Genomic DNA, 21731 nt, shown 5'->3' with positions numbered 1-21731 from the left:
AGACCCCTGGTGGCTGGCAGGGCGGGGCGGGACGAAGGGCTCACAAGGGGACACGGGGACACCTTGGGGGTGACGGATGTGCCCACTCTGCTGACGGGCGCATCTACGCACATCGAGACGGATCGAGTCGTACACTTTAAAGCTGAGGGGACGTCCACGACACCTCCGCAGGGCTGTCCCTGGAAAAGCGGTTCCGAGAGGGTGGTGACACGCAACACCGGAAGAGGTCTGGCAGCAGTGGGCACGTCTGGGGCTCCAAGGCCGCTCGCCCCGTCTTGCCCGATGTCATCTCGATGGCTTCTGAGAGGGCCACTTCCTGCGACCACACCCACTGCCCCGCGGCTCCTCCGCTTACCCGCCCGGGCCCCACCACATCCCTTTGGGAGTCGTGCCAGGGGACTGGGCCCCAGCCCGCCCCGCCCCTGCCCCCTCGATCCAGGGAGGGGATGGGACGGTCAGTCAGCACCCACCTCCCATCAGACACCAAAGCGAGGCAAGGGGCTTCTGAGGCTCAGCCTCACCCCTCCACCGGAGGAGGGGGGGTCTTGGTGGGGACAGGCGGCCTGCCGAGCAGCCCCGCCCAGCTCTCCAGCCACAGCTCAGCCCCCTCACCTTGGGCCTCCCCTGGGAGCCCCCCCCAACTCCCCCTTGGGCTCTGGCCCCACCCCCACCCCCTGGGAAGGCCCTTGGCTACACCAGGCCCTGCTCGGTCCTGCCAGCCTGGCCAGCCCCACCACCCCCACCACTCCCGACCCGCCCAGAGTGACTGACAGCGACCCTCGGACCTTTGGGACACTGGGAGGTTGGCCGCGGAGGGCGCGGATGGGCTGTGGCGTCCAGACGGGTGTAAGCGCAGAGGGCGGGCCTCCTCCACAGGGCCTCACGGGCCAGCGACTGAGTGTCCCCTCAGGATGTCCCGGGGGTCTGGCTCGGATGTATGTCCCTAAATCCTGAGCCAGACACCACGCTGAGATCACAGCCCATGGCCAGCAGACTCCAGGAGGCAGAGAGCTCCCGGGCAGCCCTCCCAGCTCTGCTCTGAAGCAGCACCAAGGGCCTTTCCGGCTCAGCTTCACCCGCCTAAGGGCGCTGGCCCCGTGGGGCCACGGGAGCCAGGGGACAGGCTGGCTGGCTCAGCGGACTTGGGCCCAGCCCCCCCCTCAAGCAGACCGTTGTCCCGCCCCCGCCACCAGCCCCACGACGGCACCTGGGCCCCCAGCAGGGCCGTCCTCAGTGGCGGTGGCGGCCTGGACCAGCCCACAGTGTCCACCTCCCAGCTGTTGCCGGGCCTGCCGCGCGCCAACACTTCAGCCCTCCCGACACACCTCTGGAGATGTTTTGTCACACTTGGGGGCAGACGCTATAGTCTCCATCAGGTGCCGAGGCCAGGGATGCCGTGACACCCTACCATGCACAGGACGCACACACCCAGGGAACAACCCAGACCGGGGTGTCAAGAGCACGGAGGTGGAGGGGCCCTGCTCTGTGAACCAAAACCTATCACGATCCCTGATCCAGATAAGACAGCCGAGGCCTCGAGAGATGAACGCTCTGCTCTGCCGCGCCAGACACGTCCAGGGCCGCGGCCCAGGGCCCACCCTCGCCCCACGCCACCCTGGACACCGAGCTCTCTCCCCAGGCCCTCCTGGCAGCACCTCCCCTGACAACGAGCCAGCACTCCTGCAGCCTGGCCACGGGCGGGCCAGCCAGCAGCGAGCTCCCCAAGGCCTCTCTGCATCCAGGAACCACGTTCCCTGGGGTGAGAACAACAGCAGAGGCCAAGCCCCGAAGCCAGCCTGATATTCCAGTCAGGGACAGGCACTGCTGGCCCCTCACCCCTCTGAGGACAGCGGCCCCAGGGCAAGAGGAGGAGCCCTGGCGCCCCGTTTCCCTGCGGCCCTCGCTCTGGAAGCCCCCACCCTGCTCCTGCAAAGTGGGAGACGCCCCGGAGACAGTGCAGCCGCAGAGGGGGCCGGCGCGGGGATGGGGCCAGGATGCCGCCCCACGGGCTCGCACCCGTCCAGGCCAGAGCCCAGCCAAGGCGTCCCCTGGCCTCCGGAGGGCCCGTCTCCCACCGCGGCCTGGGCCCCCTGCTGACTTGTAGGAAAGGACAACAGGGCCACACATGTCTGTGTCTCAGCAGAGAAGGCCACACGTCCTGAGCAGGGGCCTCAGGCACACAGTTCCCGTGTCCCATGGAGTGACTGCAGAGGCTGGTCTGTCTCAGGACCTGCGGGGCAGCACCCTCCTGCCCAGCCCCCACCCCCGGGAGGCACAGGGGGGTGGGGTCACTCCGCTCCCCGAGGAAGGACGGGTCGTGTTACCAGCCGGGCAGGTGCCACCAGGAACCACCCAGATCCAGAACCACCAGCTGAGGCTTGGCCGAGCCCAGAATGACCTTCCTACTCTGGGAAGCACCGCTGGCTGGTGAACAGAGCAGCCAGGCCATCCTCCCGGTCATGCCCGGGCGGGGCCTGCCAGCACAGGCCCTGGCCTGCGAAGCAGCCGTCGGGCCACGGGGCAGGTCTGCCAGGGCGCATGCCGGTTTCAGACCCAGGGAGTCCACCAGAGGCCACCCCTCCAAAGCCTCCTCCCCACCCCGGTGCCACTGGCCAGTGCCGCATGGCAGGGGGCCAGCTCCATGCCCACCTGTCCCTGGAGGGCGGGATCCGTCTCCTCACAACCCTGGGACCTGCGCTCCTGACTCAGACCCAGCCCCCAGGGACATCCAGGATAGAAAAGCCTGCTCCAGTGCCCAGGGGCAAAGCGACCAGAGGAGGTGCCTCGACACCCAGCAGGCCCCAGCCCAGTGCCCCTGGCATGGCTCGGCTGGTGCCCCCGCGGGACGCAGGCACAGAGGGAGGGGCCAGCACAGGGTGGGTGTTGCACAGAGCAACTCAGGGAGCAAGGACAGTCGGCTAGGAGGTCTGACACCAGCCCTTCCACCCACCAGGGATGTGACCAGGGCAAGTGTCTGTCCCCTTGGGGCCTCGACCCACTGCCACCAGCTGTGGGGCCAGCAGCTCCAAGCTGCCCTGCCCTGGAGGGACTGATCCCTCCAGCTCAGAGCCACGACTGGCCTGGCCATGGAGGAGTCAGCGGTCTCAGGCCTGGGCACAGGGAACTGGCCCCGGGCCTCCTCCTGGATGGGCAGCCAGACTCCCAAGCTGGGCACCTGGGTAAGGGCCCTGCTGTCCAGGCCTCCAGGGAAGCCCTTCCTCCCAGGTCACCCCAGACCTGGGCGGGGTGGGGCTCCGACAGGGGCCGTGCAATGCTGACCCCATGAGAGACGCTGGGGTCCCCTGCACGGCAGCCGTGCCCACTCCAGGCTCCCCGAGAATAGGACCCGGGACCCAGGCCTGCCCACACCCCGCCGGGCATGTGCCCCCATGTCACCGCCTGGCCCCGAATCGCGCTCAACCCACTCAGGATCCTCAGCCGCGGGGACCAGACGTTCCAGGACCCTCTAGGGATCGTCTTGCATCTTCACAACTACAAACGTTTTATAAGTTTTTTTTTGTTTTTGTTTTTGTTTTTGTCTTTTTGTTGTTGTTGTTGTTGTTGCTATCTCTTGGGCCGCTTCCGCGGCATATGGAGGTTCCCAGGCTAGGGGTTGAATCGGAGCTGTAGCCACCGGCCTACACCAGAGCCACAGCAACGCGGGATCCGAGCCGCGTCTGCAGCCTACACCACAGCTCACGGCAACGCCGGATCGTTAACCCACTGAGCAAGGGCAGGGATCGAACCCACAACCTCATGGTTCCTAGTCGGATTCGTTAACCACTGTGCCACGACGGGAACTCCTTATAAGTTTTTTAAACATCCGGTATTTTCAAAGTGGAAAATTCAGATGAGCAAAAGTTTAAAAACTGCAAAACCCAGAACCCGCACCCAGAGGTGACGGGGAACCCGCAGGCGTCCACTCTCGGGCCGCCTTTGCGTTTGGCCCCAGCGAGTGCGCTGCCCGTGGGCGCTGCTTCCCGCAGAGTCAGACCCGGTCTGTGCCAGACTGGTTCCCGAAGCGCCCTGTCGCATCCCGGCCCTGCTCTGCCCGGCTCTCCTTTCAACAGCACTGCTTGCCACAGAGACAAGGCCCTTTGTCCTGGGCTCATTTTTTTTTTCTTTCTTTCTTTCCTTTTTTTTTTTTTTTTTTTTAGTCTCTTTTCGTCTTTTTAGGGCTGCACCCGTGGCATATATGGAGGTTCCCAGGTCAGGGGTCCAATAGGAGCTGTAGCCACCGGCCTATGCCAGAGCCACAGCAACACGGGATCCGCGCTGCATCTGCGACCTACACCACAGCTCACGGCAATGCCGAATCCTTAACTCACTGAGTGAGGCCAGGGATCGAACCCATGTCCTCATGGATACTCGTCAGGTTCGTTAACTGCTGAGCCACGACGGGAACTCCCTGGGCTCACTTTTATTAAACCAAAAATCTCTGCCCAACAAGGAGCCTCTGGGTGCTGGCTCCTGCCTTCCTGGGGTGGGTTTGCCGAGCAACTCCTGGGGAGGTGGCCCACTTGGGCATGGTCCCTGGAGTGGCTGGACGCAGCCTGGGGTCTTCACGGCTGTCACAGGGCTGACCCTTTCCAGGCAACACCCTAGGTTCCCGGGAAGCGGGAATTTGCTGCTCAGAGCCTGCCGTTCGCCAAACCCAGGTCCAGATCTCGGCTCCACCGTCTCTGATGTCCCTGAGCAAGCCCTGGGTCATCCCAGCACCGGGCACAGAGCCCCCCCCGCCCCGCCCCCAAATGACCACCAGCCACCCCACCCCCACCCAGAAGAGGCCAGCAGGGCCCATGGACACCCCCGGGCAGCATGACTTGGAGGTGGCGGGCGGCCTGCCAGAGACCTTGATAAGAGCACAGAGGTGGAGGTGGGGCCTGTCCTGGGGACCAGGCCAGCTAAGCCTGCAGAGCCCCCAGCCCCCCCATTCCCCCACACCAAGGGCAGCCAGAACATTCCAGCGCTGCCCGGGAGGTGCTGCGCCCCCGTGGAGCTGCACTCGGGACCTTGGGCCATGATCCAGGGGCCAGACCGGGGCGGGCAGAAAGCAGCCTCCACCTCCGAGGGCTTCTCGCCCCATCTCCTGTTTTACCCTCAGCTCAGCGGGGTAGGGACGGGCCTCTCCAGGGACACAGGAGGTCACCCAGTCACCCAAGGGCACATAGCAGGTCAGGGACAGGCCAGGGGCAGAGCCGTGTGTAGGACTCCCCGCTCTGATCACACACGAACCGGGGCCTCCTGGAACCTGCCCCTGCCCCCCCGCCCCCCAGCAGCTCGAGGGTCCCCACCCAGGCCGGGACCCTCACACTAGGACCCTGCAGGCTGCTGGGCACTCGGAAGACCCGGCCTCCCAATCTGTCAATGCCGCCCCCGCACCCAGCCTCCCGATTCTTGGTGTGGTCATGGGTCACCCCAAGAGCACCCACCCTACCGAGAAGTCCCCCTTACCCGCCGCACCCCGGGCTCTCGGGACACGAGCGAGAAGCACCCACAGGGTGATCACGGGCGGTGGCGGCAGGGTCTCCGGGGATGTGGTGGGGTGAGAGGGCTGCCACCCCAACTGGAGCCAGAGGCAGCACCTTCTAGAAATTGGGCAGGTACAAGACCCAGGACGAGACCCATCAGAGGGAGGAGGCTGCCAGAGACCGCAGCCCGGGCGCTGACCCGCTGGCCAGCCACACCCACGTCTGCCTCTCGCACGGTGGCCGGGCAGTCCTGGGCCCCCCCACACACACACCCACTCACCCAGAACCCAGGCCACCGAATGCTCCCTCGGCTTCCCAGTGCAATGCCCACCAAGACAGCCCTCGGCCCAGGGAAGCCACGAAAGACGGGGGGTGGGGGGACGGTCTCCCCCAGCACCAAGGACACTTGGCCTCTTCTTGGTCTCGGGCTCCGGCTAGGTTGGCCCAGGACGGGGCTCCACCCCAACCCCACTGGGGACAAGCTGACCAAAGCCATACCATTGGCAGACCTCCCCAGGACCCCTCTCTCAGGACAGCAGATGGCTGACCAGCAAGCCCAGTGGGTGCTGGGACCAGCGTGGGGCCATCCAGCCATTGTCCATCCATCACTCCGCCTGTTTGCCCATCATCCAGCGCTCCCTCTGTCTGTCCATCCACCTGCCCAGCCAGCCCTCAGGGGCGCCTGCTCCACACCGCCCCACACTGGCACAGGGGGCCCAGCCACACACCCTCATTCCACAGCAACCACCGGCCTCGAACTCCTGAGACTCAGGAAGCTTGGAGGCAGGGCCAGGAGGCTCCTCAGAGGAACGTGGCCTCCCCCGACAGCGGGGCCCGGCCCGGCCCAGCCAGTGGGCAAGACTGATGTGGTGTGAGGGCTCGCGGTACACAGGTAGCAAGGACCCCAAACAGGACACAGAGCACTGCACTCCCGGGAACAAGTGCTCCGACGAGATGCCCTCCCCGACCGCAGAGGCGAGACCTCCATCTCGTCCCCACCGCCCCCGCCTGTCTCCCCTGCCCCACAAAGGCCCCACGGCGCCCTGACCACAGGGCACCTAGAACAGAGCTGCTCCCGTCCAGCCCTGCCTGCCCCATGGGCGGAGGGCACAAGGCACCTGGCACGTGGCCACACGCCAGCTCTGGCCCAGGTCCAGCTGGACCGGCGGTCCAGGTCCTTGGGATGCCCCAGAAACGTGGGCAGGACCAGAGTGTCGGCCTTGGAGACATAGCAAGGACAGGTGGGCGGTGCAGGAAGGAGGGGGCCTGGGAGGCCCTTCCAGCTGGGACACAGGGCTGAGTGCCCCCAGGTAGACCACCTGCCCTCAGGGCCCCTCGGCCTGCAGGTTCCCCTGCACACAAGAACTATTTACCAGCTCTCCGACCAGCCTGGGCGACTTCTGGGAGAGGCGGACCCACGCGCTCCAATTCCGTTGACCGCAAGTGTCCAGCACTGGGGCAAAGGGCAGCGCCCTGTCCTCCCAAACCATCCTGCCCGCTCTGTGGAACCCTCTGGGGGCAGGAGGGGCGGCGGCTGCCCTGGGAGGGCCACAGGTGGCCATTGAAGTGTCCCCATGGCTCCCGTCCCATGGACCATGTGATGGCCTGCCCCTCACAGCGGGAGCTAGGGACATGCCCCCACCCCTAAAGACACAGGTGCATCTCAGGGGCTCCCGCAGCCCGATACCTGAGAACAGGTGAGGGCGTCGCCTGCTCCCTTAACGCCCTTGTGGGGGAGAGGCCGGGAAGACACAGCAGGGGAGGGGCCCCTAGCCGGGGCCTGAGCCGGTGGCCCTCACTCCCTCCCTACAGCCTCCGTTAGAGGCCTGTGTGGTCCAGCTCAGGCCCAGGACTGTCCGCACGCTCGTGGGCTCCCTGTCTGTCAGGAGGCAGCCCCCAAACGCCATCCGACAACATGGCAGCAAGACCAAGGTAAGAGTGGCAAGGGCCAGAGACGGGGGTGGGGGTGGTGGAAGGTTCCAGAGCAGGCTGCCCTGAGCCTGGGATTTGAAAGGGGAGAAGCAGCTGCTGTGCAGAGAACAGGGGAAGAGAGTCCAGGCAGAGGGAACAGCCATGCAAGGTCGCCGGGGACCACAGCACCGGGCCGAGACGCAGACACCTGCGACCACGAGCAGGGCAGCCTTAGGCGGTCACGTGACCCAGCTTCTGCTACAAAAGAGCGACCGGGCCACACCATGTCGCCAGAGGACAAAGGCACGTGCCCTCTAGCCCAGGAATCACACGCGTAAGGCTGTGCACAATTGTGCTACGAGACCTGAGAGGTAAGAAACGACCTCTGCAGCCTCGACAGGGCGACGTCACTCGCACGCACTGTGCACAGCCGGGGGGACACTGCAGCCACGGAAAGCATCGGCGTGTCACTGCTTCAGATGTCAGCTGGGTGCTCACCATGGGCCCTGCACCGATCTGAGCACGAGGATCCCAGAGAGGACACGGCCCACCCCAGGGGCTGGCATCGGCCACGTCCCTGCCCCGCCCCAACCCTGAATCTCTCTTGCTGATGCACCTGTCAGCCTGGTACCACTGCCGACAACCTCCCGAGGGCCCCTCGCACACTGAGGGCTACACAACCGCTCTGTGCCACCAGCCCAGCTTCCGGGAGAGAAGATGCACGTGCAGCTCTTCCTCCGGCCCCTCTCTCCCCACGGGGCCAGCTCCCAGTCACCGCAGGGCGTGCTCCGAGCCTGCCTGGCGAGGCCCCACCCATGGTACAGGAACGCGAGCTCCACACTCACGACCACAGGGCCACGGCGGCCTCTGGGTCATCCTGAACCATAAACCACAAACCAATCCCATGCTGACAAAACCCACAGCAGGTTGCAAAGTTAAGCATGATGTCCTGGAGGCAGGTGGAATCTGTACAAGGAGAGAACCAAACATCTGCCAGGACACAGACCCTCGCAGGAGGTGTCTGTTCCCGGGAGGAAACGTGGCGCCTGGGGACAGGGCAGGAGAGGGGCAGGCCACCGCGGGCCATCTGGGGCCTTTCCAGCGACGTGAGACCTGCTCTAGGCCCCAGAGCCCAGAACCTCGCGGGCCCCAGAGAGTCCCTGCCACCGTCCTCGGGGAAGCCTCCCATCTCATGGCCAAGGGGCCACAGTAGGTCGGGGAGCTGGGTCTGACCAGGCTCCACGGCCCCCAGGCTCCAGAGGTCCCTTCCTGGGAAGAAGGGGAAACAAAACAGGACCCCAACAGCCCACACCCTCCAACTGGGTCCAGCCCGGCCTGCGGACAGACACGTCCAGGAGATGAGACAAGAGGCGGGCAGGGCCGTGGGCCAGCGACCCTGAATGCGAACTGACACGCGTCCCTGCACTAGAGGACCAGAGACGAGTGCGCTTAATCACGACCTACGGTCCTGTCACGACTGGTCCCTAAACACTCCTCAGGGACTTCTCTCCATCTGTACCGTCTCAAAACACCCTCTTTTTTTTTTTTTCTTTCCCTAATTTCTTGGTCATTTCTGTGTTGAAGCAATTGGGCCTCTTGCCCGGGAGAGGGTGCCGCTGCTGGGGTTCTGCAGGGGGCAGCCCTGTGGTGTCCGTCGGTATGTGTCTCGGCCCTGGCACGCCTGATAAACCTGCATTTAGACCTAGAGGCTTCATCAGATCCACTCGTCCACTTATTCTGGGGAGAAAAGTCCCAGAGGGACGCGGTATCCAGCTGTCTCTGCTTTCGAGAGGTCAGCAGCTGGGATGCTCAAAGCCGAGCCCAAGGCCCCAGCAGGAGCCCTGGGGGATGCTTCGGCCCCAGAGCTGCCCCGCCAGGCATCGACCTCCCCCTCGGCGTGGCTTCCTGAGCCGAAGCTGCGGGTGGGAAGGGTGGGGCCGGGGCTGCGCACCTCCCCTTTGCCTGCTGGGGTTCAGGACGTGGGGTGGCCTCCCCCTCAGCCTCCGAAGGTCACTGCCCAGGGGCAGGGGGGTGCAGCCTGGGGTGTGAGCACTGATCCTCTTGAGTTGTGGCCACGCAGCCCGTGAGCACAGCCTCGCGTTGACTCCAAGTCCTCGCGATGCAGCCCCGACAAGGCCCCAGCTTTCCGGCCTGGCGGGACGGTCCAGGCTTAGCTGCACGCTTCCTGCCGCGGGGCTGGACGAGGACACTTCCCCTCGTTTCCCTCCGGGGAACGGGCACAACCTGGGGGCCCGGGGGCTCGTAGCGACAGTTGGCCCACCTTTCGAGTCCTATCACGTAAGCAGAGATGTCCCTTTTAAACAAAACCACCACAAGCCCAGGCTGACCGTTCACCCCACATGCAGCTGGGAGGGGTTTTGCTCGGCCCCTCTGGGCCGGCCTGGGTGCGCCATCGTTTTCACCAGTACAAAAAAAAAAAAAAAAAAAGGCTTGAACAAATAGCCTTGTGCGTGCACATGTGCCTTTTTCTTTTTTTTGGCCCATCTCATCAAGCTGGGTTCCTGGAAGTGGGGTTGCTGGGTCCGAGGGTGCAGACAGGCCTACCTCTGCAGATGTGGCCAACGCCCCCTCCTCTCAGATCCTGCCACCCCTCCAGCAAGACAGTGTGCCTTCCCCGCAGCCTCGCCAGCTGCAGGCGTCTGTAAACGCCTCTGGATTTCTGCCAGCCCGCTGGGACCTCCGTGGAGCCCGCCTCTGTGCATCTCTGACCGCGAGTGAGTCAGCTTCTTCTCGCACGTCCGAGGACACCCCCGCCAGCCACTCACATCGCTGGCTCATCTTGTGCGGTGGGGTGGTTGGGGTTTTTCTTCTCTGTTTTCAGAAACGCTTTCTTCCTTAGCGATATTAACTCTTTGGATGTGTCACAATCTTTCCCTCGGTTTGTCACGGGGCTCTCTACTGCTTGCAAGGTGGTGTTGCCACACAAAGCCGTCTCTTCGCCACAGACTCGGCCTGCGCGCACTGGCTCTGAGTTACAGAGAAGCCCCCGCGCCCTTCCCCTTGGGCTGTGGAGGGTCTCCCGAGTTTCCGGCAGGCACGAGAGTGGCTTCCCGGCCACGTGGGATCCATCTGGCGGCAGGGTCCCGAGCGCAGGGCCAGCCGCACCGGTTCCTCGTGGCCTCCGTCTCCCCGGCATCATCTGCTGAAAACTAGCTGTCCCCATCAGGTGCAGAAACTATTTTTGGCTAAATGTCCATATGCGATTGCATCTATACGTGGCTTCCTTTAATTCTATTGTACTCCTTGTCCGCACGCCAGTGCCGCTGTTTTTACCCCCCAGGCTTTGTTTTGTGGTGTGTTGAGCAGTCCCAGCCAAGGACGGGGATGGGACTTTGAAGGGACCAGCTGGGGACCTCTTAAAAGACAAAGCCAAACCACGTGACCCGAGAGGCTCCCACGTTCCAAGCACGTGGTCGGGGGCTGCTCAGAGCTCTCTGGAGTGGGCCCCGGGACCCCCCCCGCCCCGCTGCTCCCTCTGCCGAGGGGGGCTCCTCGGGGAGGCAGGGGCCCAGCGCTCCGGGCCAGCGCGCCTTCTGCTGACCCCGCCCCGCTGGAAGGGCTAGGATCAGCCTGGCCAAAGGGGGCAGCCCTCAGCCCCGATCCGGGTGCTGTGGCCTCTCCACGTGGAGAAGCCTCCCCAAGGCTGAAGGGACTCGGGGGCAGGGTGGGGACTCCTGGTTCCTTCTTCTGACCCTCTCGAGAATTCCGCATGGTGCTCAGGGGCAAACTCAGCCTGGAGACAGACGGGGCAGAGCTGCCATTCTGAGCGCCCTTTCGATCCACCCAAGGGCATGGCTCTGAGGGGAGCCCCCCAGCGCTGTGCCCCAGTGACGGGAGCCCACCCCCCACAGGAGGCAGCATTTCGGGAGGTCAGAAGCGGGGTGGCCGTCAGGGAGACTCGTTACGGGCCGCCTCGGCAGACTGGGTGCCCGCGGGTACACACCATGCATGATGCAGGAACAGCAGCTTTGCCAGAGATCCAGGCAGAAGAGGTGTGAGCCATGGGGTGGGGGCTGCTTCCCATCAGGAAAGGGATGCGGGACCAGACCCAGAGTCTCAGAGTGGACGGGTGGGCCCTGGGCTCGGCTGCCCCTGCCCCTGTAGTGCAGGCACGGCGTGTGTGTGTGTGGGGGGGGGGGTGTTCGGCGAGCCCTGCTCTGGTGGGTGGGGCCCACATCCCCAACAGAGCGCCTGGGGCACAGCTGCCTCTCCCTATGCTCAGAGCCGTCCACAGCAAGGACCACGCCACCTTCCCCGGCCACACGTCATCCTCCAGCAGGGACCAAGCACAGCACAGGGCCTCAGGCGCCTCCTCGGACACGCTTGCTTTCTTTGCAGGCTTCGCACACAGGTAAGGAGGGTGCACCCCCGCCCCGGGCAGGGCTGCTGTGAGGATGGAGAGCCCCCGCCCCAGACGCTCAGGGGCCTAGAGGGCTCTCCTGCCACCACGGAAGATCCCGGCGGCCTCTGCCCGCCACTTTCGAGCTCAGCCATCTCCAAGCTCAGGAATGTCACTGGATAAAAATACCCACACACAATGTCATCAGGCCTGGCCCGTCTGCGGGGCTCAGAGCTGCCAGGCAGCAGGCTGACCACCACGGCCCAGGCTGGATACCCGGCGACCCTCCTGTAACACCTATCACCGCTGGGTACAAACTGTGGATCAAGACAGCTCCCAGTGGCCCTGCCCACCCAGTCAGACCCTCTGACACGGAAACCAGCACACACTAATGCCCCACACAGCACCCAGCCACCGGGGGGCTCTGAGCACCAGGGCACAGGGTGCCCATGAAAGAAGGCATGGCTCTGCCTGGGGCGACATGGGCAAGCTTCCTGGAGGAGGCGGCCTCTGAGCTGAGCCTCAGCCTGAGTTCTGGACAGCAGGGCTTTAAGGCAGAGGCCTCAGAGCAGCCAGACGAAAGGCCTCCCGAGTCTAGCCACCCACAGGGTGGCAGCCCGGGACACAGACAGCAGGTTCCGCAGCCGCACTGGCTCCACGGGCCGCTCTCAGGAGGCCGCCTCCTCCTGCCCTGGGGCTGCCCCTCTCTCCGGACCCAACAAATGGCATCCACTCCCCATGCGGCCGAGCCACCCACAGGTCAGTATCACAGCCCTGCCCAGGGAAGGAGGGTGGCACGTGAGCAAGGCCTCACCAGGCCCACCACCCAGATTCGAGGCCGCTGCCAGAAGGCGCCACGGGCTTTGGGGTCAGGAAGCCTTGGGCACATCACAAACTTCTTGGGGCCCTAGGATGTGCACACAGCACTGGCCCATCCCCCTCTGTCCTGCTAGGGCCTGGGGGAAAAGCCAGGCTGCCCTCTGCCCCAGCCGGTGCCCATGTGGGCTCAAAGGAGGCGCCCAGGGTCACCCAGGCCGGGCCGCGGAAGACAGACCACTGCAAGGCCAAGTCCTATCATGGGATCAGAAGCCGCACATAAAAATGCCTTCCGAGGCTCAGGTCACATGGTGTCCCTGGTGGTCACCCTGGCCCAACAGCAGAACTGGGCCCCCACCCCTTGCCAACCACACCCTGTCCTCTGTGAGATTTGGGGGTGTCGCGGCACTCGGGGGCCTCGGGAGGGAAACCCACAGCTCTCTCTGCCCTCTAGGAGGGGCGCAGACAGTTGCCCACCTGGGCACCCCGAGGCCACCTGCATCTGCTGCCCCTGCTCCAAGGTGCTTCCCCGGGAGAGTGAGGCTGGCCCCGCCGGGCCCTCGGCACCGCCCAGCTCCGTGGGGCCCAAGGTCAAAGGTCAGATGACGGAGATCCTTGGGCCCAGCAGCTTCCTCATGGGCTGGCGTCCTTGGACACTGGCTCCACGTCACAGGCCAGATGTGAGACCCCCGGCCTGTCCACCTCGCCTGTGGGCAGGGTCTTGAACCACAAGAGATGCCACACGAGCCAAAAGCTGGTTTAGAACTTCAGTCAAAGACGTCGGGCTCAACCAGGTCCACAGACCGGGAGGCAGGTGGGGCTCAGCCCAGGGCCCCTGCACGAGCGTCTCCCCACCCAGCACCCGGGAGCCGGGGAGAAGCCAGGCTCCTGAGCTGCGGGCACACCTGCCTTTTAGCAGCGTCCCCAGGACGCACTGGTCTGAAGCGCCCCATTCACCCCGGAACAGTCAACCTGCGAGCTGGCCTTTGCAGGAGGAGAATGATTCTGAGTCCCTGACACCTTTAAAAGCAAGAGCTTTGAAACCAGACCCCGCAGGTGGCACTCAGCGCCCCGGGGGCACGGCGCTCCAGGCTGGCCTCACTGCTCCCACGGCTGCTCGGCCTGATGAGACCTGCTTCCGGCTCCGGAGCAGGTGTCTGGGTTTGGGGCTGCTCGCCACTCCCAGGGCTGCACCTGGCAGGGACCTCTGCCCTTGTACACAGGCCACACCAGCTCCCAGGCTCCCAGCGCCCTGGCCTCGGGCAGGACAGCCCCACCAGGCGGGCGGTGTGTGATCTTCCTGGGGTCACTATTCAAAGTCCCACAGACCAGGGTGGGGTGGGGGCCTTAAACCACAGACTCGGAAGCTGGAGTCTGAGGCAGGGGTGGGCAGGGCTGGTCCCTCCCGAGGCCTCTCTCCTGGGCGTGTGGACGCCCGTCTGCCCCCCGTGTCCTCGCAGGGCCGTCCCTCTGTGCGTGTCTGTGTCCCGACCTCCGCTGCCTCTAAGGACCCCGGTCCTGTGGGCTTAGGGCCCCACCCTGGTGACCTCATTTAACTTAATCATTTCCTCAGAGGCTCCTTCTCTAAACACGGTCATATTCTGGGGAGCCGGGGGGGTCACGGCCCCAATGTATCCTGCGGAGTCACATGATTCAACCCAAAGAGGGAGACCCCGAGGCATCCATACCGTCCGTCCTCCTCCGGGATGTCCCTCAGCCGCTCTGGGACCCAGTGTCTGTCCCCTCCCATCCCCCAGCCCTGGGCACCCCCTGGGTGCAGGCGAAGCTCCCAGCCCAGAGCCCACAGAGAGCCAGCGACTCGGCGCCAGGCCCACGCAAACGTCCTTCCACCTAAGCCACCCTGCCCGAAGGCGCCAGCAACCACCACGCCTGCCACAGAGGAGCAGATGGGGACTCGGGGAGTTCAGACCTGGCAAGTTGGCCCAGCTGTGGGGTAACACTCGGGCACGAAGCCTGGTGCCTGCCCCGTGGCCGAGCTCCCTGCACCAAGGTGGCCTGCTGACCCCTGATCTCAGCCACCTGGGGCGCCCCCCAGCCCAGGCTCTGGGTTCTCCCACCCCCCGGACTTTCCCTCCCCCCCCCACCCCTTGGAGCCTCAAGACCTTCCCCTCAGCTGGTGGCCCCGGTGCCCCTACTAATGCCAGGCCATGACGCGGAGCTTGACCCATGGACGGCAGGAGTCCAGAACCATCGGGCTGGGCGGTGGTGAGTAGGAGAGCAGGGGCCAGGCCCTGGAGAAGGGGACACCAGAAGGAGAAGCCCCAGAAGGGAACTGGGGGCCAAGCGACAAGCAGGGGCGTCTCTAAAGCGGATGGTGGGGAGACCGGAGAGCCCGCCGAGCCCTCGGCCCTCCCGGACCGGCTCCCATGCGGGGTCTGCAGAGAGGCCACCCAGGGCCGCTTCAGGACCCTGACCCTGAGCCTGGAGTCGGCCAGGCACCCGGGACCCATGCGGGTCTGGGAGCTGGCCTCTGCTTCCAGAACGTCGGGCGGGCTCAGCCCAGCAAACCGCCAGGGCAGGCTTCCAGGGCATCAATGATTAACGCTCCCTATGAAGGCGCCGCCAAAGCCACCGCAAAGTTCTTGGGAACCCAGGAAAGGCAGGGTGGCAGGGCCAGGAGGCCCCAAGCCGAGGTGGAGCCTCAAACCTCTCCTCAGCCGCATCCGGATTACCCAGCACCTCCCAACCAGCGGGGTCTGCCGGAGGGGGCGCAGGGCACCTGGCCACACATGGGAAACTGAGGCATGGAGGGCTTGCCCAGGCTGCGGGGGTGTGGAGCAGCTGGGAAAAACAGAGTCTGCGCATTTCTCCCTGAGCTGGGGCGAGGGGGGGCGGGGACGGTTCCCTGGGGCTCGCATGACTGGAAGCCCCTCACCCATTGGTGAGGACACAGAACCCAGGGGCGGCCTTCACCCTGCCCTCTGCAGAGGAAGCTGGGGGCCCAGCCCAGTGGCCAGGGGGCTGCTGGGGGTCCCTGGACCCCGCTCCAGGCATCCACTACCCGGCCAACCCCAGCCAAGGGTCACCAGCCAGACCAAGGAGGCCAGGTCTCCCCACCTGTGCCCTCGGCTAGAGCGCGAGCTGCCACGCGGTGGGGACGTGAAGCGCCTCAGAAGAGGCCTGGGGGCCGGGGGCAGGAAGCCCGAGCGGGCGGGGCAGTGCCCGGGCGGCAGCGTCCTGCCCCCTGACCCCAGCAGACAGGGCAGGCCCTGCGCGCACAGGAAGGGCCGCTCTCCTTTTGGCCGGAGCAGGGGTTCCCTGACCGGGAGGGAGCAGGATATCCTGGCCTCCTTCCCCAGCTGCGCCTGGGAGCATGTGCCCGGCCCTGCAGGGCCCGCGGGACAGTGGCCCCACAGCCACCGGGCCCAGCCCTTCAAGGCCGGGCTCGTCCTTCCCAGGCCGGAAACCCAGCTCGGCCTGGCTCGTTACGATCACCCCTCACGTTTCGCCATCTGCCTCACCAAGGACAGAGGTGCCACTATCTTTCTGTGCCACTGTCGTAGACGCTTCTCAGAGCAACACCAGGGCGCGGACGGGCACCGTGAGCCCTTTTCTCCAAGCTGCTCCACTCAGCCCCAGCTGCCCCTGAGATCCCAGCTTGAGGCCAGGTCCCCTCGAGACACCGGCCAATCTGGAGAGTGTCTGGGGCCTGGCTGACCTCCTGGAGACACCTGGGGTGACAGGGCACCTTCCCGGGCCCCAGGGAAGCCAGGCCCCCCGCCTAGCCAGGGTCCACCTGCAGCCCCTCCCTGCACGGGGCGCTGGGACATACCTCTTACAGGCGGGGGCCAGAGCTGGAAAGGACTGGCCCAAGGTCACCAAGCCAGCCGCAGGGGCCTCCCTCTCCCAGCGCCCCCAGGGGAAGCCGCTCAGCCACTGTCCCCAGAAGGCACCCTGCCCTACAGCTCCTGGGGCGGCTGGGCAAAGCTGCCTCTGCTGAGCAAACTTCCGAGAGCTAAACAATCAGAATCAGGAAGAAAACACGAGTGTGAGCAGGGACTTCCTCTGGCCTGTGACGGGCCCTCTTCCTCCTCCAGGCACCTTGGCGGCCAGGGAGCCCGGGCCATGTGCACCCTCAGGCCTGCATCTCAGGACTCGGACCCGGGGGCTGTCTGCAGCCCAGGCCTTGGAGCCCTCCCGGGTGGGGGAAGGGAAGGCACTGCTGCCCTGCCCGGCCATTCCCTGCCATGCCTCCCCGTCAGTGCCCAGAGCTGGCATACACGACTGTAGGACAGAGAGATGGCTGCGCAGGGTCTGCTCCAGGACGCATCAGCTGGGCATTCCTCCTACCCCTGGGCACCTCGGGGAGCTCAGGGTCCAGCGGGTGAAGGCTGGGAGGCAGCAGCCCACGTGGCTGCTGTTGGCTGGGTGCTCACAGGGCCGGCACAACCCAGCTGGGATATACACACAGACAGCCCCCAAGCCTCAAGCCAGGCCACCGCCGCGACAGCTACAGGCAAGGCCGCCTCTCCCACAGACCAGCTACGGCCAAGGGAGGCACCCTCTGATCCCCAGGGAGCTGGGGCTGAGGAGTAGAGAGGAGGCTTGAGGACACTGTCCCCAAGACCTGCCCTCCTGCTGTGGAAAGCAGCAATCCCAGTGCCACCTGCGCTCAGAGGAGCAGACGCGAGGAACTGAGGCCGAGCTGCCCCACCTGGCCGCACCTGGCAAGGTGATGCTCCAAATCCAGCAGGGGCCTGGCTCCCTCTGCTCCCCTGGGTGCCAGTGGCAGCTACCAGTGGGACGCAAGAGGGCCCTGGACACCCCCCAGCCGCGTCTCGCCCAGCCACAGGACAGCCAAGGAAGCCGAGGCAAGCACCTGCCACCCCCAACAGGAAGCCAGAAGGTCACCCCCTGCAGCCCCCAGACGATGGCCAAGCCCAGGCTCACGGGCCAGAGACTGGCCCCACACCAAGGAGGGGCGGGGAGGGCCCCTCGTGCCCCGTCCCTGAGAAACGGCGCGCCGCGCCCTGCCCTGCCCGCTCGGGCGCCCAGAGCAGGAATCCAAACCACCTGGGGAACAGCGGGGCCAGGTGTTGCCGATAAGGCCCCGCTTTCTCCACCGACTCACTGAGAGGATCAGGGCCCCAGGCCTCTCTGCTCCAATCCGGGTTTTCACGAGCCTGGCTGGATTAACGCGGGGCCATGCTGAAGCGTCAGGCAACACCACATGGCCTGCCACCCTCTGGGGCGGCCCTGCTCCCGCCCAGGAGCCCCCCCAGGGCTGCCTGGACACCAGGGGAGGCTCTGAAGTGTAGCTGCACCTGCAGAAGCATGGGAGCCTCCCCCTCTTCCTCCCAGAGCCCCTCTTCACCCCTGCACCCGCCTTGTCTCAGGATCAACACCTGGATGGCCCCTCCAGGGAGAGGCGGCAGAGGAGCGGGCCGCTTTGGGCTCGGGCCCTCTTCCCCAGCTGCCGCCCCCCCCCCCCAAACACACACATGCCTGGGCAGCGCCAGCGGGAGCCTCTCACCCCACAGGGTCAGTCCCACATGTCCCTGAACTTCAGCGACAGGCTCTGCGCGGGTCTGGTTCTCCCATTAACCGTTCCCTTCCCTGCCCTCTGCTCTGGGTCGCAGCTCCGACAAGGTCCAGGCGGCAGCAGGTGGCATGAGGACAGAGCTCCCCCACGCCCTCCCCAGCCCCCTGGAAAGCGTCCCCCCCCCCCAACCTCGTGTGGGCTGGCAGCGATACTCACACAGCAAAGTGGTAGACGAAGCACTTCCAGCCGGTGGGGCGTTCGAGGAAGTTGTAGACGCGGCCCTGGATGTGAGTGCGAGCGAGCAGCGGGCGGCGCGCGCTGTAGATGGAGACGCGTGGGTCGAGGCTTACGCGGGGCCGCGGGCCAAGGTCGGCGGCGGCGGGGGACGCGGCGGGCGCGGCGGGGGACGAGGGCCCCGGGACTCCGGGAGGGCCGATAGGTGCGTAGAGCGCGCCGCCCGTCGGGCCGCCCTCGGCCAGCTCCAATGAGAAGGGGCACTTCTTGGCCAGGCCCGCACTGCCCCGCCGGGCGCCTGGCAGGCGGCCCCCGCCCCAGCGCTTCCTCTCGGCCCTGGGAGGGGAGGTGGCCGCGGCCATGGCCAGGCAGGGCCCGCGGGGGCCGGCCGGGCGGCAGCGCCAGGAGTGGCGGGTGCTGTGCAGGCGGCCGGGGCTGCCAGGCCCGCCGCTGCCCGCCCAGCCAGGGCGTGGGGGGCGGGGCCGCGAGGGGGTGGTGGCCGCGGGCGGGTCCCGGGGGCCGGCGAGCCCCGCCCCGGGCCGGACGCCCCGCCCCCGACCCACTTTTGCGCACCTGGCGCCTCAGCCCCCGCCCCGCGATGGGCCCCTCCCGCGTGGTCCGCGCCCACCTGTTTGCATTCCCGTCTCTCTTGCTTGACCCACCGTGCCCACCTGCTCCGTCCGCCCCCTCTGCGCTCCTCGCTCCGTCCCTTCTGGGCCCGAGATTTTGCCCGCACCTCCCCTCACGCCCACCCGACGGCTAGGTCGGCAAGAAGCCCCCAGGGAAGCCAGGGAGGAAAGCGCTGGGTCAGCAGGTGCAGCCACCAGACCTGCCCGGGCAGGAGGGCGGGGTGGGGCTTAGGCACTCAGACCCCCTCTGAGCCACTTCGCCTAGAATAGCAGTGAAGGGGAAGGAGGAGCGCGCCAGGAGGAAGGCGCGTGCCTTCACTCGGAAAGTATTGACGGCATGCCTGCTGGAGCCCTGCCTGTCCCCGGGGCCCACGGACACCTGGAGCGCCCCCTGAGTTCCCGGGTTCCTGAGCAATAGTCCCAGCACGGGTGACGTGGGAGGAGAATGTGGTCAGGTCGGTGCCCATAGGGCACCTGTGGGCAACACGGGGCCATTGTCAGACAGGGATGGCCCGGTGGGGGGTGGGGGAGCCATGTGCGTGGGGAGGATTCCAGGACTCCTGAAGCCGAAGTCGCTGGGTCTGGACAGCGGCACGGGAGGCAGGCTGCCCTGGCAGGTCAGGGGAGAGGCGCTGGAGACTGCATTTCTGCCCTCCTCGCCCTCCGGACGGGGCTGCCACTGCACCCCTGGGTTTGCCCGGTGGGGGTGGTGTAGAGGTGGGGGTTAGGGTCAGAAGGAGTTCATGCCCTGGCACCTGGGACCCTACACTGGGCCTGGCATCAGGGTGGAGGATGGGTGTCCAGAAGGAAAAAAACGGCTTCCCTCAGGACATTGTCCTGGGCAGGGGGACAACCACCCCACCACATGGGGACCTGTAACCTCGGGGACACGTCACGGGTCCTGACTAAGCACTCTGGACTGATTTATTTAATGTACCCCACCCACCCACCGAAAGTCAGTTCTTGCTGGACGAGGGCAGGCCTGCCTTCGGCCCTGACTCCCCACACCTCGGGTGGTGCCTGCATAGAACCACGCAGTTTGTACTTGCAGAAAGAATGAGTGCAGTGGGTCCCAAACCGTGCCAGGCACTGCAGAGACTCAGGCCACGGAGGCAAGGGAGCCTTGCCAGGAAGTGTACCCCTTAGGATACAAAATGGGCCGAGAGCCAGGAGAAGGGGAGAGCCTTCCCCCGCAGGGCCCCGGGGACAGGCAGGGCTCTCGCGGGCGTCCAGTCAGTGCCTTCCGAGCGAAGGCTCGCACAGGTGTGGTTTCGTGCATCCGCAGCCCATGGCGCAGGAGGAAGAGGAACGTTTAGTAGGCGGGCATAACAGCTGGAGAGCCTTTGAGAAAGAAGGAAGGTAGAGTCGATCCGCCTTGCACACAACGCCCAGGAATTCATTTCAATTGGATCCGAGGCTTGAAATCATAAAAGTTGGGACGTAGCCGTGTCCGTTCTACAGGAAAGCATGGGTGAATTCTTCAACACGCTGCCAGTGGGGAAAACTTCTCCAACCACGGCTGAAACCCAGAGATGATGGCTGAAATGCACCAAGCAAGACAAACAGATGACAAACAGGGGTGAGAATGTGAGAAGGCTCCGTTGCGCTGATACGTAAAGAAGGCTAAAACAGAGCAGGAAGTGGTGGGCCCCAGACGTGAACAGCTCTCAGGGGAGGCGGTCGTGACCTCTGCACTCAGGGAAAAACGCTCACCGTCACTCGCAGCAAAAAGAAATGCAAATTCAAAGTACACGCCAATCCCATTGCTCACCTATCTGATTGGCGAAACTCCAGACCGCAGGCTCCGTGGGTGGGGCCGAGGGAGAGCAGGTGCTCTGGGCACAGGGTCGGCGGGACGGGGTCCGGGCGGTGTCAGGAAAAGCACCTGCACCATTTGGCCTGGCTGGTTGTTCCCACCTCTAGACTAACCATCCCTAGTCCCGCCAAAGACAGGTGGGAAAAACAGAAAACATTACACGGGTTCCTCATTTGGATTTTAGCAGAAGACAAGAAGCTACCGGAACGCCCTTCAATTTGCGGAATCCTGCTACGGTACCAGGTCGCCCTGGCCGGGATCACACCTGATGCTCAGGAAACAAGGGAGTCCTGGAGAATTGCCTCGTTAGTGCTGCCGCCACCGGCGTCGTTGCTTTGACATGACAGGGACTTCTGATCGATGTGGCACCTGTGTCCTGTTAAATTCCTCGGGAACCAGGGTTTTCGGGAGACAAGAGGTGTGAATCCGAAACCAGAGTCCAAACCCGCCCTTAAATTTGAAGGGAGGACATTAGCATAACCTCCTTAGCGATTTTATCTTAAAACGAGACTCCTGTCTAGCTCTGCTGAAAAGTTTTTGCATCAAACTGAGTGAAACAAGTCAGAAAGACAAAGACAAATGCCAGATGCTATCACTCATATCTGGAATCTAATATCCAGCACAAAGGAACCTTTCCACAGAAAAGAAAATCATGGACTTGGAGAATAGACTTGTGGTTGCCCGGGGGGAGGGGGAGGGAGTGGGAGGGATGGGGAGCTCGGGGTTATCGGATGCAACTGGGAATGGATTTACAATGAGATCCTGCTGAGTAGCATCGAGAACTATGTCTAGATACTCATATTGCAACAGAACAAAGGGTGGGGGAAAAATGTATACATGTAAGCGTAACTTGGTCCCCTTGCTGTACAGCGGGGAAAAAAATAAATAAAAAATTTTAAAAAAGAATTAGGGATGACAGCATATCAAATCCATTCATTCAAGATGACCCTTGAACCTCCTCATTGGCCTTTGGTCGGAGGCGAGGGCCCAT

General features: G+C 64.8%; 1 protein-coding gene across 2 annotated transcripts in view; it reads right to left on the bottom strand.

Moving 5' to 3' along the window:
- Positions 1–18761, bottom strand: part of KCNQ1 (potassium voltage-gated channel subfamily Q member 1) — a 313789-nt gene extending 295028 nt beyond the window's left edge. Inside the window, exon 1 of one of the 2 annotated variants that reach the window (XR_014836476.1) lies at positions 18278–18761. Coding sequence is in view for 1 of the 2 variants with exons in the window: in NM_001444834.1 (NP_001431763.1) it covers positions 18278–18657 (380 nt within the window). In the remaining variant the exon portion in view is untranslated. 2 annotated transcript variants of the gene reach the window in all.
- Positions 18762–21731: the final 2970 nt, after the last annotated feature.

This window comes from Sus scrofa, chromosome 2 (assembly GCF_054392235.1).
Source record: "Sus scrofa isolate SSC_HxYL_T2T_F1_AM1 chromosome 2, Sscrofa_HxYL_maternal_Yorkshire_Landrace_v2.0, whole genome shotgun sequence".
NCBI classification, from domain to species: domain Eukaryota; kingdom Metazoa; phylum Chordata; class Mammalia; order Artiodactyla; family Suidae; genus Sus; species Sus scrofa.
This window is presented reverse-complemented; position numbering and strand designations above follow the sequence as displayed.